This window comes from Hylaeus anthracinus, unplaced genomic scaffold (genome assembly GCF_026225885.1).
Source record: "Hylaeus anthracinus isolate JK02 unplaced genomic scaffold, UHH_iyHylAnth1.0_haploid 11994, whole genome shotgun sequence".
In the NCBI taxonomy this organism is placed as follows: Eukaryota; Metazoa; Arthropoda; class Insecta; order Hymenoptera; family Colletidae; genus Hylaeus; species Hylaeus anthracinus.
The window spans coordinates 3694378-3713321 of record NW_026534341.1 but is presented as its reverse complement, the minus strand read 5'-3'; the positions used below and the strand labels follow the sequence as shown (position 1 = coordinate 3713321).

Here is an 18944-nt window from a genome sequence, read left to right as displayed (position 1 = left end):
TGGCCATTAAATACAATTCTAGAAAGCAATTCCTTCGAGGGTCTATCGAGATTTGTGTAACGTGAATCGAAGTGTTCGTTTGCCTATAGAAAGGAATCGAATGGCCAACCGTTACGGTGATGCGCAAGCCTAAGTGTATAATAATGTTGTTAGCGGTCGGCGTTATTAATCCTTTGGACGAGGGTAATATATCGACTGTCAGGGATGCGACAACAGATCATTCTGATCTACGACATGAAAGTGCGCCAGGGAAAAGCCCTTTTACACGGTAAATCAATTCGTAATCGTGGTTTCTAGCACGATTTACCTCGGTGTATGGACGCGCCAGATGAAGCGATCTCTAACGGCGGAGTAAGTCTTCGACATTGAGTGATTTAGCGCCACGAACCTGCCGAACGATTAAACGTTGAGTCCAGTGAAATAAATGAAAATGTAAATTTACGTGGCGCGATTCAATTACGCCGAATGGCGCGTGTTAACAATTTACGTAATCGTTGAATATCGAGGGATCGAGATGAAGTTTTTTGGGAGATTTTCGGAGGTTACAACATTTGAAAGATGAAACATGCTTTAATTGAACTTTCTGTTCTCCATCTGTGCATACAAAACTACGAATTTGCATACACATCCATTTATTCGCAATTTACATAAATTCCTGAAACAGCAAGAAATGATTGATCGGCAACTGAGCCAGGGATGTGTTTAGTCCGTTTGTATCATTTTACGATTCATCGTAATTCACAACATTTCAACGGCCTGTGGTAAAATCAATTACATTGCAGATGTATATTGTAAACAATCAGAGGGGAGCTTGGATGCACGAACGTGCGCGCAACGCCTACGCATTGATTTATAGTACGTAATCCTCCATCCACTCTCCCCTTGGCTCGGTCTATCTCTTGCGAACGGATGTGTGCCCTTTTCTCGCCTCCGAGGCTGCACGTACCACTTCCGGTCATGGGTCAACCAGAGTCCCGCGTTTTATCCTTGTTTCATTCGTCTCCCTTTCCCCTCTGTGTTCTGCAATATCCGATTCTGCTATTTAGTTACCTGCTCTTCGTATCTTTGCATCGGTTAGGGTTATCAGTCGTATCCTTTCGAGAGTGAATTTACGATAGGAGTCGTAGGAGTTGCGCCATTTATTAAAAATATCGTTTCTTGAGTACTTGGATACGCTATAAATATAACAGGTGATAACCAAGTGATCTTATTGTTTTAGTAAATTATATTTTCTTTGGTGCAAATCAATGATCCTTGATCGATAACACGAATTGAAGTAAAATGTATATTCGATAATATATTATTCAGTATATTCAGCAATATGTATATTCAAAAATGGACCGTTTAACTTTTCAATTCTATGGAGACCTTTAGATTAGCGAAGCAAGGTCAGTGACCCCTGCGGTGCGAGGTCAAGGTTGCGAATGGAGAATAAAATGACCTTGAAAACGCGTCTTGTCGACAGATTAAAGTTCTCGGTGAAAAATGATGATGCAATTTAGCTCGCAATAGAGTTTCTCATTACAATTCATCAGAATACAGACAACCGCAAAATGGCGATCATCAGTCGTCGTTAGACGACTGAAAGGACAAGATTTCCTCCTTCGCCAGCATTTTTCATTGTCTGTTTTTCCCATTTGGCTGATGAAGAGCTTCAGAATGTAAAAAGTAAACAGCGAGAGCGGCGTTAATTTATCGGTTGTATTAATTCATCAGCGCTGAGAAGAATCCTAAAAGACCGTTGCTATTGAACATTTGTAGAAGACAGATTTTCATCGTGTATCGTTTTATTATTTTTCGCGTCGGATACGCGCGTCTTCGGGGCGTAGAATAATGTCAGCTCGTGCCATGATATATCTGAATAATTAATCACAGTTATCTACGCTAATTCACCGAGAACAAAGTGGAAGCTGCAAAATAGTAATGGCCAAGGATCATTTATTCTAATTAAGTAGATACTTCTAGGTAAGGAAGAATATTTTAACTCAATTAAGATTTATCCCACCTCTTCTTTCGTCTTAGTTTATTTCGTTCTGCTTCCATCGACGACTCTTTCGGGAATATTTTGGTAAATTCGTCTTGCTCGTAACAAAACCTGGTAACTACCACAGCCTACAATATTCGTATTTATTTATTTCTGCGAGTAGATTATTAATTAAAGGATCATTTTCTATTTAATTTACTTAAAGCTAGTACGATTGCGTCCGAATGGATTTAAACGAAACTTTACATTCGAGTTCTGTATTCTCCATCCAAGATTTTAATGAATTTTGAACAAAATCAGTCTGTTCAGAAAGATGTTATCAAGTATTCTAAGTTTTTTCTAATTCTTCAATAATCATCTCCGTTAACTAGTTCTTTTTTCAAGTACAAAGTTTATTTCATCTCACATTTAAAAAATTAAAAACTTATTTCCTTGTCTAAACGCTAAAGTATTCTAAGTTTTTTCTAATTCTTCAATAATCATCTCCGTTAACTAGTTCTTTTTTCAAGTACAAAGTTTATTTCATCTCACATTTAAACAATTAAAAACTTATTTCCTTGTCTAAACGCTGCTCATTTACTTATCTCTGTTAGTGTTGCAGTCTTTCCACGATTAACCACCCTATACCTCGCGTTTTACCCCTAACGACGGCACGCTCTGTTCTCTTTCTCTTCTTCACCTATCTCTTCTTTGTCATGCGCGTGCATCGAACCGCCTACTTAACGCGGATAATTTTATTTTCTCGGGGATCGGCGCCTGGCGAACGTGGCCGGTCGTGGAAGCAACAAATTAACCGACGACACTATCGTAGGTCGATACCGAGAGTATGCGCAGTGAATTATAGAGTGTTCGCGCAACCTTTGCGGTGTCCGTTTTAAGCGAGCTGTACAGCGCTACCTAAACGAGCCGAGTCCCGTTTCCACGTGTAACAAACGTAATTACCTGTACGCGATGGTAATTGCACCTGGCGCGGTTTATTGTACTTTTAGGCGCGCGATCCTATCGTTACTAATCGCTCTTAACGACGAAAATAATCAGCTCCTCGTCTTTTTCCGTTATATTGCCTTTTTTTTATGAATGAATTTTTTAAATTATACGTAATATCAAACCATAGATGGCGAGCATGCGAAGTCCAAACTCTTGAGATTTCTTGCTTTAAATAGCAATGAAAAGAATACAAATAATTAACCGTAACTGTGTAGGTACACGAAAATCGTTTTTATGCGACCAGATATAAGATTGAAAATGCCTGGATAATTTATAAAAATAAATAAGACAAATAGTGCTTACTCGTCTAGAAGAATTACTAGCATGAATTAAGCTTAATTTGCTAGAGATATAAACATTGCCATAAATGTTGAGAAATTAATTCCGAATTAAACTAGTTCTGTTTTGGAACTTTATAGAATTAATTATTGTATTAAAATAATACTTTCTAACGATGTAACGTAATTTTATATATCTTCTAACATTCATTCAGCACTCTACGGTTGCTCGCCAGTAGATAGTCAAATTTATCAGCGTCCCAATATAGACACTCTTCTTATCGTTACAAGGCGTAGACATGCTTCCAGTATAAGCACTTAATCTACTCTAATAGAGTTATTTCGGTAGATAACGTAATAGTATTTTACTAATATGAGTAAACGTATTCACGAAGCATTTATTCCCATAGAAATAACATTGATTTGAAGTAAAATACAACGAAAACCATCGGAGCAAATAAATTTTCATTATAAAATAAAATATTAATTTACAAACAATTCAAGATGGTGCACAATTTATTTACTCTTAAATAGTATCCGTGCAGTAGTAATAAATAAAGTGAATATTTCATAGAATTAAAATTTGGACAATATTTATTGAGATAGTATTAAGCGATGTTATAAACGTGTTATTTCGTTGAAAAAAATGAAAAAAAAAAGGAATTCGACCGTGACAGGATTCGAACCTGCAATCTTCGGATCCGAAGTCCGACGCCTTATCCGTTAGGCCACACGGTCTGTTAAGGGTTGCTACCCCAAACATGGTAACTGTATGTAAAGTGAGACCTGAAAACTCTTTCGAACGTAACTAATACGCAATCGTATCATCGTGTTTCACGATTCTTCCACGTACATCTCAAATACTTAGCTTCGTTTAAAGTCAAAATAAAAAAAACATATTCAAATAACACGAGCCAGGAAAAATTCCTAACGTAAACACGAGTACAGTTCCTTGTGCTTCAATTTTGTAATTACCTGAACCGTTTGAGTAGGATTAACGCAATCTCAGAAACACTCTGTGATATTAACTAAATTATTAATTTAGAAAGTATACAAAAATATTTTTTACTTTTAAATATGCGGTAAAATATTCCTGATAGAAATGTACGACTGCGCACTCCAATTCGGTAATCTTTTACAGTGTCTGAACAGGATTGATATAATACTCGATACACAATAATCTGTCAACGAGTCCGTATTATTTAATCGAGAACAGATTTAATTGTATTAATTGCGCCTCGGAAGCAAATAATTTGAAGTCGAAATTCCGAAGATATAACATTTTAAATAGCAACGAAAGGACTAACAATAATCAAGTAACGTAACGTGATACTAAAATTTACTAAAGGCTCGGAGTTAACTTCTCTACCTAATACATCAATGAATCCCCATTGTTCAATCAAGAACGATTAAATCCCATCGAAGGAAGTCTTGTCAGTCTTCCCCGTGAATTCTATCAGTGGATAAAACCACGTCCAGTCCGTTCGAGCCCTGGACTCGATGAAAATAACGACGCAGCGTTAGACACGCGGCAATTATCGTTTAAGCCCAGCATTCGACGGTCCGTGACGCCCGCGGCAGCCACGTACATACGATACATGCTTCCCGCAGAAACGTAGTGGTCACCGTCGCGCGTTAAAAACAATTTCGCATGCAGATATACGCGTTTGATCGACGATAAATACGGCGGCCCTCTGCGTTGCCACGTTGCTGATTTCTTTTCGTTTGGGGATGCGCACACGAAACGGCTAACAGGGATCCTCTCGCGAGATAAATCAAGGCCGTGCAATAAATTCAGAGGAGCCTGGACGTTTTATCCTTCGGTAAATATACTTGATACAGGATGATTTAACAGTTCCCGCCTCAGTGTGTAGCTTGTTAGTTAGACAAATGTTACGTTGTCGCTGGCTGGGTTCCCTTCTCGCGAAGAAGGAGGCCCGCGTTCGCGATCTCGCCTTTATTTGGACGATAAAACCGTGGGGGGACCGTTTGTAGTCGCGTAAATGCAAGCTTGTTCTTCGAATTTTGCTCGAGCTCTCGTGATGTTCCTCCCAACAGCGGAGAGCACATGGTATTGTTGTTGTTTATTGCCCGAAGTGCTTGGACGACGTATGATCAATCGTGGGAAAAATTCAAAGGCGACGTTGCTTGCGGATGAATGCGTTTTGAAAGTGTCGTAACAAGTTGAGACGAGAAACGTTTTTTGTTTGAGAATTTGTGGGTTTTTTTAGGGAGAGGAAATTAATTATTAACGGTCTTTAACAGTAATTCGATATTTTAACGCCTTCTATACGAGTCAGTTCTCTTCAAAAATAACCAGGACTTTAAGTTTAAAATTACAAAAGTTTGTGATGCAAGTAACGTGGAATTAGAGAAAGTATTATAATGATTGTTGAGTATTATGGAAATTGATTTTAAGAATAAATTTTCACATCATCTATTTTATTACTTTCTGCGACATTTTTTAATCGTTCTTGTTGGGAACGTTGAACTTGCCAGTTTGTAGTGATTGGAACAAAAGAATAGATAATATAATATATAGAAGGAAGTTATTTTACGGTTGTCGAATGGCAAAATCATGAAGCGTACCATTTACCTAGTTTAGTACTGACGAGCAATTTTTCTTCCATCCTCCATACAAAGCCTAACTACATATAGAAAGTCGATGATTGCGTCGACAATAGTTTGCAATGTCATGACGAGAATTGCTGGATCCGTTATATGAAAGATTTCTTTTAAACCGACTAGAATAAATTCGTAGATAATATTCTTTTTCAGACAGGGCTGTACAAAACCTATTAAAAGAATTGGATTTCAATGAACAATAATGTACTTTTAATAGTATGCAAAGACAACTAGAAATAATTTTATTTAAGTGAATAGTATACATCAACGCTATAACGATTGTTTTTGAACTTCATGTGGTACATCCATAGAACATATTTCACATCAGGTAAAATTAAAAACGATCAATTAGGATACTCGAAGATCAATTAGGACAGTCGAATAATACAAAGCTAGAAATAATTCGATCGAAATGTAAACATTCAAATTCGGAGACTCTACCAACGGTGTATAGATATCGCGTTATAAATTTACGATTACTCTTTGGAGAGAAATCTCAACGAAATTTCTCTTTTGGGGAATTTGCTCGTAAACGATAGAATTCTGAAATCGCCATGGACTCGCAATCGCACGCGCAGCTGAAACCAAACGAAATTATTCCCGATGTAAGGTAGAACGTGCTCAGAGAATCGCATGCCAACGCGGTATCCCACTATTGTCCAAAAGGCAATTAGCATGCCTCGGCTGACTCTTCTGGAAAGAGGGGTGAATACATTAAACACTCCTCCGGATACTCGTCGATCGTGCGTGGGAGAACGTATTTCTGTGAACGTCCTGCACGCATCCGTGCAACGTATTTATTTCATAGAAACGTCCCAGCTAGTAGTTTCTCTACGCGCGCACTAACGAAGCTTTCGTTTTCACACTTTGGCGGCAGGTGGAACATTTTTGTATCATTGTGAGAACTCCAGTCGAATATTTCATTGCCTTTCCTTGATAAAGTTGACATTGGGCCATTCACGTACGGAGGTTGACGGGATGAATCTAAATTTAATTATTGGTACGTTCTATGCTTCTCGTTTTGTTTGATTATTTTAATTGGTTACACGGTGTGGTTTGTTGGTTGAACAAAAGTGCCGGTCCTCGCTCTGACGTTTCATTGGTCTAGTTATAAATAATTGAATACGAGAGACGTAGGATTAATTTCTCCACCTAATATTTCCAACGCAATAGATTTATGGCCGTAGCCATTCATACTGTGCGGCTGGAAAGTAACCGGAACACCTAATACATGGCGTGTCGAGCGGATCACGGATCGAACAAAGAGCAATGGTGGCTCCGGTTAATTTAGATTCCTCGCCAAGTCCCCGTCCCGTGTAAAGAACGTCGAAACGTCCGCGAGCGGTCGCGCGTTTCAACGTTTACGTGATGGAAGCCCGCAGCGGGCTAAAGCGCGTAATTGACGTAACAACGTGCATCATGAACTTTCGCATAGCCGCTGCCCGTTCCCATTTATGGCGTTAACTAACGACTGGTGGCATAACGCGACCAGAAAGGCTACCATGGCGACGGCAACGCGATACCTCGGACCGATTGCCACGGTGAAAGCGGGCCATTGTCTCCGTTCGCGGTCGTTTCGAACGAACAAGTGTTTCCTCGCTCGACGCGACGCATCCGTTCTTTGTGATTTATTCAAGCTTTGTACGCTACGGCCTAATATCGACCGCGATTAACCCCTTCGTGATAAATCTCGTCCTGGACAGGCCGAGTGGAACGCTCGATATTGCGTACCGAGTTTCGCGACGATCTGGAGACCACTTGTTGCGAGGATGGGCGATATAATCGCTTTAGCGACGGTCGCGATTATGGTTTGGGTGCTTGCTATGTTCTGAAACCACGGATTATTGGTCTTGGACCATGGTGTCTAATTTTGAGTTAGCGACGTCTATATTGAGGTCTCTGTATGTATATTTGATGTGATGTCTATGTATCTATTTTATTTATTTCAATTGCGTGATTTATATAAATATGCATCTTTCTATCTTATTTCTTTCAATTAGCAATAAGTATTAGTAATAAGCTAAGCTTTAGAAACGTTAAAGTACATAGAAAGATATATACAACAGTGGTCGTGCAAATTACACCATCGTGAAAATATTAACATTTTGTTATTTAATTTGCTGTGTCTTGGGCATTCGGGGTTTGATTTACGTCAAAGGAAATATAATTTATTAAAAAGAAATAGCTTAGCCCATATGCCACGTTTATATAGTGTTTTCAAGGAGGAAAGCAACTTCTAGAGTAAATTACAATTACACCAAGCAAGAAACTGTGTTATTATTTTGAATGTGTTTTGTTCGAAACAGTGTGAATCAGGCTTTAGGTTGCCTCCGTGATTCTAGGAGCTGCCAGAACCCTTCCAGTTACATATTCTCCTGGCCGAGGCCGGGACGGAGACCGCAAGCTAACCACGAGTTAATTAATACTTATTCGGCTCTGAGGCATCCATTTCCGTAATGACAGTCAGGAACAAAGGGCGACTTTACGCTTGGTGTGCATTTTATTAGCACCAGAGGCCAGTTATTGCCTGCACAGCTTCCACGGCGTTCAGCGGGGACGTTGGGAATGAGCGACGACCACCGTAAATGTTGATGAACGTTGTAAAAATGGATTCGCTAGTCGTCACGGATAATAAGTCTGATCCTTTCGCGGTAACGTCGTCATTAGATAACGTGCCGCTATCGCGTTGTTTATTGCTGAATCGAGGAGGAGCTAATGCACCGTGGAGTATCTTAATTTAATACTTATTCTAGCGTCCAGAACCTCGGCAGCTCACTCGGGAGGAAACGTTTTCCTATGGAACGTAGCCGGAGGGATAATTACGGTTCTGTTGTCCGGTAATTTTAATAAATAATTTTTACATGTTTCATTCGGTTCAAATGTAACAATAGGGGATTCCGGAAATGATTTTGAAAGGAAGAGATGAAACGTAAATTTCGATATAGATTAATTTCGATACATCGAAGCTGTATAAATAATTTACTATATAATGTACAACAAGATGTGTAATTACAAGATGTGTAATTCTTGAAAATAATATCGTATTATTGATTTTATATTAATTTTAGTAAATTGAATTGCAATCGTTATAGGCTCTAAAGATGAAACTCTAAAACGAAACGCTGGATCACCCCCTAATGCTAAACCATACTTAATACTTAATACTTTTAAAAAAAAGTATAGAGTAACAGGCTGGTTCGTCGCAACGGGCTAGTGTGTTGAAAGTTTGGCGGCTGGTTGGTCGGGTTTTTCAACGTGATCTCGCGTGTAGACAAATGACCAGTGAGACTATTTCACGTGCCAAGATACTACCGTCTTACAATCAGAACGACAACCAACGACGAAGACATATCAGGATCCTGCCAATAATTCCGACGCGGTAGGTACTCCCGACGCATCTTCCATAAATCATGAAGCTATCCCTTCGAGCGAAACTTCGCTCCCTGCAGGTTCGCAACAAACAGCGAAGAATCATCGACAAGCTTCTACATGAAAATCGCGAGTCTATCGCTGTAAATGGAAAACTTATTTTTTTTCTTCGCGCACACAGACACCGTGACGCGCGCACTCATGAATCATTCAAATTGCCCTTGAGTGATGGAACACTCCCTACGCGGGACGTTCTTTCTTTAACGAGGAGAAAACTCGCGTCGATTGCCATTTCTGTCCTGGTCCAACGAGGTTTTGTCATCGTTACTTAAGAATTTTAACGTATTTGTAAATAATTAGGGACGCTGCTTGGTGCGTGATGAGGGTACATCTGCGATCAAGGACACGGAGTTATTGTAAGGGGTGATTCACGTCTAGATTATAGTGCTTTTAGATAATATGTAGGACTTTTGGGGAGGAAAACTATAACGTCTTTTACAGTGCAATTTTTGTTACGTGTAAGCGACAGGATTCGAGGAGACAAGGATGGCCAAAGGTTAAAAAAATTGAACTGCTCGATGGATAGGAGCGATGGAAGGGTATATTTTTTGTTGCTAACGGCACCAAATGCAAACTCGAACTGTCGAACTTTTCCTGGTTACCCATTATTTCGACAAAGTGAAATCATAATCCCTTTCGATTGAATTACTATCCGCGTACTGTAATTCACCCATCACCGAACAACCAAGAAAACATTGCGAAGCAACCGTGTAACTCATTTGTCAGGAATCTCGCAAATAAATAACGCCGATACATTGATGGACACGACGATAGATTCGATAACGCCTTCATCCCCTATCTGACCACGAATCTACCAGCAGCCAAGCTCTCGTGTTGCGCGTCTACGAATTTTTTCCATGGTTTAATTGCGCGATTATCATGCATCAGGTGTACGATAAGTTAATCGTGGAACTCGATCCTATGATAGGCAGGCGTATTCCAAACAACGGATGCGAGAAAACACGTTTTATTTCTCGTTTGCCACTTGCGTGCTCCTCAAATCGTCGATTCCGTCTTGAAGTCTCAATAGCGCATGGTCTGTAGCTTATATCAATCTTGTATCGCGTGGATTTTTATTCGTCTTTCGAATAACGAATTCACGAATATCGAGAAACGAATAACAGCATTCCTATTTAATTTTCCCCAGATAGCGTTGCTCGGTATCGACACGCAATTGTTCAGAATCGATGGAAACGAATCCTGTTTGACACCCACGTTGAGACTCAGGTTGCGCACGCCTTTTTCTCTCGTTTTCACCGTAACGGTACACACTTACTCGGAGCAGCACAGCGTGCGAGACAGCTTCAGCAATTTATGCGCGATAGTTTTCTCAGGTCTAGACTGTTTGTCCGTGGGCTACTTAGGAATGTCTGTATCTTTAGTGAACCCTTTCCTTAAAATACGACCGTCCAGGACCCCATCGAGTAACGACAGAGATAACATGATCCTCTGGTCGTACAATTGCTTAATTTGTGACCGTACGAAAAGTCCCTCGAAGCGGAGTCTTGTGTCTCTTGCCACCTTTTAATGAAATTCGAATGCCTGCGTTGTCGAGTTTATTGCCTTGTTCATTTTTACATCTCTCACCGCCAGGTTATAGGAGTTTAGTTCTAAGTTAATCGCGACGGTGACAAATTGTAGCATCGATAGAGAGCAGCGTGTCCTCGGATCGTAAAACTGAATTAGAAACTTGTAAAGAAGAAGAAACTCCGCTAAAAGCAAGAGAAATATTTTTGTCGTAAATCTTCTGACAAATAATCTCTAAATAAAATAAAGATTGCGAGCGGAACATTGTATTTATCGAGATAAATTTATTTTTGTAATCTTAATATAGCATGCGATGTTACTGTTCATAAGAAAACGTTGATGCAAAAATGATCGCGAATGGAATAGGAGAACTTTTTCTCCAGCAAAAAGCTGTACGCAGCAGATCTTGAATTTAGGCACGTCCTACGCGAATAACTGTATTGCAAATATAACATGCGATACATTAGTATTTGCAATATTTATAAGTAGTGGAAAGCAGCTAATAAATCTTTCATGGTTTAGAAAGTAGCTAGAATTCTCGAGACTACCTGCAGTGCGTGTATGAATCAGATCAATATGTCTGCAACAGCTAGCAAGAACCTAACAAGATGTAATTTTCATTTTGAATTTACATTAACCGATCTATATACTCTGCTTTCTGCATGAATGATTGTCAGTTTAAATGCATCACTCAGTAAGCTAATTGGAACATATTTACAGAGTTATTATATATTTACAGAATTATTAATAAATAATTTGTGAAGGTAATGTTAATTAAGGTTAAAAGAATCAACAGTTTATTTCCTTTGTTAATCTAGACTGGCGTCACAGCTTTGCAAAAGGCAGCTTCGGAAGGCCAGTTGGAGGTAGTACAATTATTACTGAAGCACAATGCCGACATCGCTCGTCAAGACAACGTGGTGAGTGGATATCAATTTAGAATTACAATTAATCGTTTCTTAGTAAACGATCGATCACAAAATGACAATTACCGTCTCGTAAAATTGATTCTACAAAGGAAATGAAACTTCCAGCGAATCTCTTAGAAATAGTGCCGAAATTAGTTTATTCGCAACTGGTAGCCTATTTCATCGTGTATTTAATTCTGACTTCGAGGAATTCTTTCCACAATTTCGTAGTGACGGCAAGTAGTGACAGCATCTTGGAACCCTTTGTTCGTTCAAATACGCAACGCATAGGCGTTGCTCGCGTTCATCGTCTGCGCTCCCTAACTTGGTGACTTCGATGCATGGTAAAGCACAAAGCTTAAACGCGCAGCCGTCTTTAATCTCTAACACGGTGACTTTGCAAATCACCTTTATCGATCAAAATAAGCACTAACAGGTTCAATGCACTTCTGTCGACGATACACGAGTGCGTTTATTCTATTTTTGTTATTTTTGTTTTAAACAGAGGGGCAAACCCCTCCATTGACGACTACGCGACTAATAACTATCTACTTTCGACCTGGCACTGCAATACCTCTCGAAAAAGTCACGATATAAAGAATCCTCGCGTCGAAGCCGCGGGGTTCGCGACGGAAAAGCATGAACGCGCACGCCAGATACGCATAAACGCGTTTTTCGTCCTCGCATTGGACGGTCCTTTAGGCGAACGGAACGCGAGAATGTACTCGCATCGATACGCGTATCCTCGTAATAGGAGCCCCTGGCACGCAGCACGCGGTCCAAGACGGCAACAAGTAAAAAGAAAAAAATAATAAAAGAAACAAGCAGAAAGGAGAAATCGCTACCAGGACCGAGGGAAGACGATGGCAATAAGTTCGCGTTCTTTTATAAGAAACAATTTACGTGAATTTTTGCGCGACCGCATTGGCAGCGGTCTTTTATCACTTTCTCGATGCTGATCCCTCGAGGGTCTTGGATTTTATTCGTTTTGCGCCGGCGCTACGCGGTTTCGTAATCCCCTACGTGTCCGTGGCTGTTAACGTGAACGCGACACTCGCTCGGATATAAATCCAACGCGTAGAGAGACCGTTTGATAGATGCAATTATGGCCGAGAGGGTATAAAGCCGACGCCGGCCCGAGGAAGGCGGTTGCTATAAATCGACGAAAGTAAATGGCGAAATCGATGAAAGTAAATTGCGAAATCGTGGGGGCTATCGCGTTTACTTCTAATGAAAACTTGTTACACCTGTGCAAGTATGCTATTGATATTGCCGCTGTATCTTTACGATCGAATCCAAACTGGCTGTACACAGGTATCGAAGTTGATTCGAGTAGGAGTTTAGATTGTCTAGAAACTAAAATTTAGCGAAAGGTTGAAATTTTTTGCACACTGCGTCTCGTTAGAATTTATTTATTGTCGTGCAATGTCAATAAGGTGGTAGGTCGATGGTGTATACGTTACAGCAGTGTGTAAACATTCGCAATTTGACAATTTTCTTTTTTAGTATTGTTGAGTAAGTCGTTTCGAAGGTACTGCTTTTCTAATAGGAATTTATAAAACCTTGTAAATGACTACTTCCACGGGACAATATATATACAAAAAAGAATTCGAAAACTAACTATACAAGTGTGTCCCACTATCGTAGTAGTAGTTATGCACACAACGACGAAGAAAATAATAACAAACTTGGAAAATAATAAACAATTAATAGTACTGATTTAAATTTCCGTTGGCTTCCTGCCGATTAAACGTGTCTCTGAAATGATCTACTGTCAGAATGAACGAAGGTCCTTTAAATATTAACACCTTAAAATTCGTATGTAAATTCGAATCTTGTGTTCTGTGGCGAAAGTAGACCGCAATTGATCGGACCACCGTTCTACGCACTCTAAATCTAAAGAACAGGCCATAACCGCTCGTTCGATCGCCGCACAGGATACGAGTCTCGTTAATATCGTATGCAAATCGAATGCAAAATCTTTCACCGGGTGCTACGTTCCAGTAAACGTTACAAGAACCGCGCAGGACATAGTTACTTTCGTCGATGCGATTATCTTGTCGTCGACGCGATTCAAAGGTCAGAGTATACCCCGATCGATATCGACGCTATCATTATGTCGTAAAACATTTAATGCCTGTCATTACAAATATTGTATCGCGTTTACTCGGCTTAGCTTTAAGGAGCAAATTCGATAAACTATCCAGAAGGACAGGCTCGCCTGTGCCAGTGTCGGTGACAGCTCTCCAATTTTCGGAATAAAATGCACGCGTGAAATAAACGAAACGAAAAATTTCGTTGAAAATCGTGACGGGCGTTTGTGTACCTTACGACTTAACGAGGGCGTTGATACTTTTTTAAAATTAGGAATACCTCAGGGAGAATGCGTTACGTACGATCCGTAACTTTGTCATGTTTTCGCTATATTATCTATCGCCTACAAGTTGGGAACGAAAATACTGATTTATATTTGAAGGAACCTCGTACATGCATAAAAACAAAAAGAAAATGAAGGGGATATGGAAGGAATATGACAAAGGAATAATGGCCAAAGGAAGGGAAAGTCAGAAGTAAATGAAAGGGAAACTGAAAGGATAATCCATCAGCATCGATTTGTGTACCCAAGTTTCGTTGAGCAATGCCCAAAGGTATGAACGAAACGTGAAAAATGAAGGTAATAGCTCGAAGGTGACGCAACCTCTTAGCGCGCGAGGGCCGCCGATGTAGCTACAATCGATTCGGAAACGATTAATCCGCACCGCGCACGGAACGAAACATCCACGATTGATTATTATCGCGCCGATAATGATACCTCGTATCGGTCGAATCGTTTAATGAGCATCAGGCACGTACTCGCGCTGGGAGGAGCGGCTTCAACGGCCACTTAATGTATGGCATTAACCGACAGAAAATATTTATCCTCTGTCCCCTTCGAGTAGTTTCGCGGAATTCGACGGTACGCGTGTAAGACGAATCGGTTATTTCAGGAAGCACTTGGCGCAAGAAGACGGGAATTCATTATTTTTACTGCGGATCGGGCACGGCTCGGGGGTCTTTGAATTCTTCGGGTGACGAGCAACTTATGCACATACGTGTAGTACTCGCGTTAAGAAAACTATAAATGTTCGACTTATTATTAGACGCGCAGAAAACTTTTCAGGTTTAATGTATAAAATTCAACCTTTGTTTAAAAACAAACTATTAGGTCGTTCCGCAAGTTCAAATTATTCTTCTGCTACTCAAATTATTACAATTTGTGAAACATACCCTTAGGCGTCATAAAATGAGGTGCTTATACCCTTAGGTGTTATAAATATGTTTCCAACAAATGTAAGGTGGTCTGTAGCAAACTATTTCAAGTCGAATAATGATAACGCACACACATATTCATCATTCGAGTAGTTTTTTAAAACATATTTCACCTACCCCGATCTCAGGGGGAAACATTTAATCAAGAAACATCTTCGTGGCAGCTCACAGCATGGATTCAACGAGATTCAACGCAGAATTTCTCGCAACGGGGGTCCTCTCGACCCCCTTCCCCTTTTCTCTACCTCGTTGCCATACGTTTTCGATGTTATCTAGTTAAGCGACGTCTCGATATCACGCGACATCCAGCAAATTCACGGCAGCAAATGTTAAAAGACTCGTGACGAGGCCAAAACGAATCGTCGGGTTCGGTTATCGAGCTCGTGAATCGTTTTCCAATGGCGAAAAGAAAGGAGGACGCTCGAACCACGGTCATTCTCTTTCTCTCTTTCCCTTTCGATGCAGAATATGCATTCTTGGAGACCATGGCGTCTCAATGTCGCTGGTTTTGTCTGCGACCCCCGCGAGACTCTCGATGGCACATTATTCTGCATGCAGAAAGGACTTCTGTCTAAGGAATAGGTTTATTTCAAAAAGTTATTGTTGTACAACAACACTCGAGGGATATCAGATACACGTACGTGTACGTTTAGTTTCCGAGTTCATGTATATATTATCGCGTGCACCTTTGGTTTTATTTTTCTCTTAAACTCTGTGACTAAAATAGTTAAACTCCAAAAATTCCACCGTAGCAAGAGCTTCAGGCTTCCCACAGAACGATAACGCGTCACTAAAACTTCTTGAAAATTTCGATTACGTCCTTTTGCACGCTCCGTGGCCTGCGTGAATCCAAAGACGATTTTTCATTCCTGATAAGAGGAAAAGGCGCGCGACGGAGATTTGAATGCCAGATATGCGTCGTTGAAATACTCGACGCCGTTCGACAGTCTCTTTCGAGGGATTTACAAGACTTTTTTGGGTAACGCGCGCGTCATTTGATTTTTGTTATACCCGTTTTTTTGTTCCTGTTTCGTCGTTGCATCGACGTACGCGCTTTCGTGTTTTCTTAACGGGCATCACGATCTGCCTCGGAGCGAATCCGCGCGCTGATAATTGCTTCATTCGGATACTTTAAATCGCTTCGTTCTCAGGGTTACTCGACACGAAGAAAACGAGAGTCACGTCTTAAATGCTATTTATGTATGCGACGATAATGGCAGGCTTCGATCTCAACGGTCGGTCATTTTTGTGGAAGATACCTTTGGACGTTAAAATGTTGATTAATGATTCGAATGAGAAAAGAATCGAATCGACGGCCTCGTTACGTTGAAATAATATAGTATATCAATTATACGAATTATCAGACAAAAATGTTAACGTAAACATTTTTCCTTTGCAAAATTGATCGCCTTTTCAAAAATGGTAAATCGCTTTCTACCGTACAAGAGAAAGTACTTACACTAATCAGTGTATCTCGGTCATTAAGGCCTCTGGTCGTTTAATGCAACGGGTAAGGGGAAAAAATTGGTAATTGCTATTTAGAAGAGCGATAATTTCTTCGTGTTGCAGGGAAGAATTTACGGGACTGCTTGCCATACTGACAGCAGTCTTTTGTCACGACCTCGTGGCCATTTCTTCAGCTTCGCATAAGTTTGCTGGACGCACCGGGACGCTATTTTCTTGCTAGCCACTTCGTCCGCTTGGAGACCGCATTCCACGACTCAAAACGTGGTCGTCGATCGTTACTTTTCGGACGTGTAATTGGACAAAATGAAACGGGCTGATTGTGAGAACGTCAAACAAGAGAATTTTTCAATTATCTTGCATCGAAATGTGTATAGAAATGTCAACCACTGAGATTCAAATATAATTTTAGTTTAAAGCGTGTAAAACAAACTTTCATTGAGATATAATTCATATAATGATGGAACCATACGATGCTATCACAGTAATAGATAACAGAGTTGCCATGGCAAAAAGTCAATCAATAGGATATCAGACGCCAAAGTGGTAATTTAAACACGCTAAAGGCACATGAAATATCCGTTTGCGCGAAATGGCGAGCCAGGAGGACCACCTCGTGTCTACGTAAATATCCTCGGCAAACAGGTATCAAAGAAGCATCGGAGATTCTTGCAAAACCGTGCATCCGAGCCACGAGAGCTCTCCAGATCGTCAACGAGGGAAACCGAGTTCAAGGAGCGTCAACTCGAGTCAAAAAAGAATTTCAAGTGCGCACATCTCACGTCAGTTTCGTTATTTAATATTTACGGTTACGTGAGACATTGCAATCTTTTTGCACTCTCGATAATGGACCTCTCGATCGGACTGTAAAGTATTTTTAATACGAATAATGAAATAATAATTCAGATTCGGGAATGACATATATTTAAAATGAAAAATATAGAACGAAACAGTTGACTGGTAAAAACAAATGTTTATTAGAGTCTTTCGTGCGACTAACTTTGTAAATTTAATTTATTATTTTAATGAAAGAGACAAAATGTGGTATCAAGCGTCTAACTTCTCGAACTAACCTGCATTACGATGGATCTAAATACATCTCAAGTCTTAATCTGGCGAATATTCAATACGTGACAAAGAGGGAAGATTACAAGTTCTACGGTTTTCCTTTATAAATAAACGGCAAGTTCACTTTAGAAAGCCTCAGAATTAATTTCTACACCTAATATGACTCGCCATAAGATACTGTCGCTCGCGTGCCCAAATAAGTCCACCAGGCTATCATCCGATAGCAAATAGAGCAAAAAAGGCTACAACCCGTTGTTTTCTCCATTAAATTCCAATTGGCCCACTGCGTGGAAAAAGTTGTGCACGGCCAACAGACACGAGTTTACAATTACAAAGGACCTCGGAACGCGTGAACGCCGCAGGACGATTTCCTGCGGACCCGTAGCACCGTTCTCTTCGTCTCATTTGTCACATTTACAACGCCTTATGGTCGTCAAGCTTGACCGCGAAAGTCGATCGATTCGTCCCAGCTGAAGTCGGGTTTCCATGTTCGCGATAGAGATTTTCTTTATAGGATAGAACGCGTGATCCACTTCGGTTTTTGCGCGCTTTCGGTTAAGAGTACTCTCCTGATACCACTTATAACGACGCCGGTTCACAGGACTTACGCGGCGATGTCTAATTAAGCGTATCGTTTGTGTCAAACTTTTTCCAAGCCTGGCCGTGGAAAAGCGTCGCGAAAGTGTACGGGAGTGATCTATGAGATTGACACTTATCTGAATAAATTACTGTTCGTTCGATTTAACGTCTTCCGTGGTGGTCGAATATCAGAGAACGTTTAGGAACGAAGGCGACACCTTTCTGTGATAGCTTAGAGCCACGATCGGGTAATATTTCAGAATTTTTTGACGGAGAGTAGTTAACAAGCATGTCTCACAGGAGAGAGTTGTGATCAAATTCTGACAAAATTATAGATGATTATTATAATAGATGTACCAAACAGGGGACTTAAGAATTTAGTCTCTCTAAAATATGAACATTTATGGTATCGATACTCTAAACAAATATGTTTCGTCTGGTTATTTCAGCCAGACTGTTAAAGGGACTCCCCATGAAACGAAAAGGGTCGAGTATCATTGTCTGAAACGCATTGAAATCAAGTACCAACTACGTGACTTACTCTAATAACTGAAATTCATTTTTTAAAAGAAAAACCATTAATCGAGCTATCCAACGTAACATCGATCTTGAATTTCCCGTGTATATTCCAAACACAGTAATATATACAAAATTAAAAAATAATGTTACAATAGATCTAACAGAACATCGAAGAATTTAAGAACGATACTCCAAGAAGATGGTTCTGTCTAGCTATTCCAGCCAAGACTATCAAGAACGGAAAGGATCAAGTAGAACTGTCTGAAA

General features: G+C 40.2%; 1 protein-coding gene and 1 non-coding gene across 6 annotated transcripts in view; one reads left to right on the top strand and one right to left on the bottom strand.

Annotated features, from left to right (window-relative positions):
- Nucleotides 1-18944, top strand: part of LOC128888482 (ankyrin repeat domain-containing protein 6) — a 156730-nt gene that overhangs the window by 83513 nt on the left and 54273 nt on the right. For all 5 annotated transcript variants that reach the window (XM_054145369.1, XM_054145366.1, XM_054145367.1 and 2 more), the window contains one exon: nt 11649-11750. In XM_054145369.1, coding sequence (XP_054001344.1) covers nt 11649-11750 — 102 coding nt within the window. The remainder of the gene's footprint in view (nt 1-11648; nt 11751-18944) is intronic.
- On the bottom strand, nt 3915-3987 carry Trnar-ucg (transfer RNA arginine (anticodon UCG)). Its single transcript has one exon. It is a non-coding gene; the product is annotated as a tRNA-Arg (tRNA).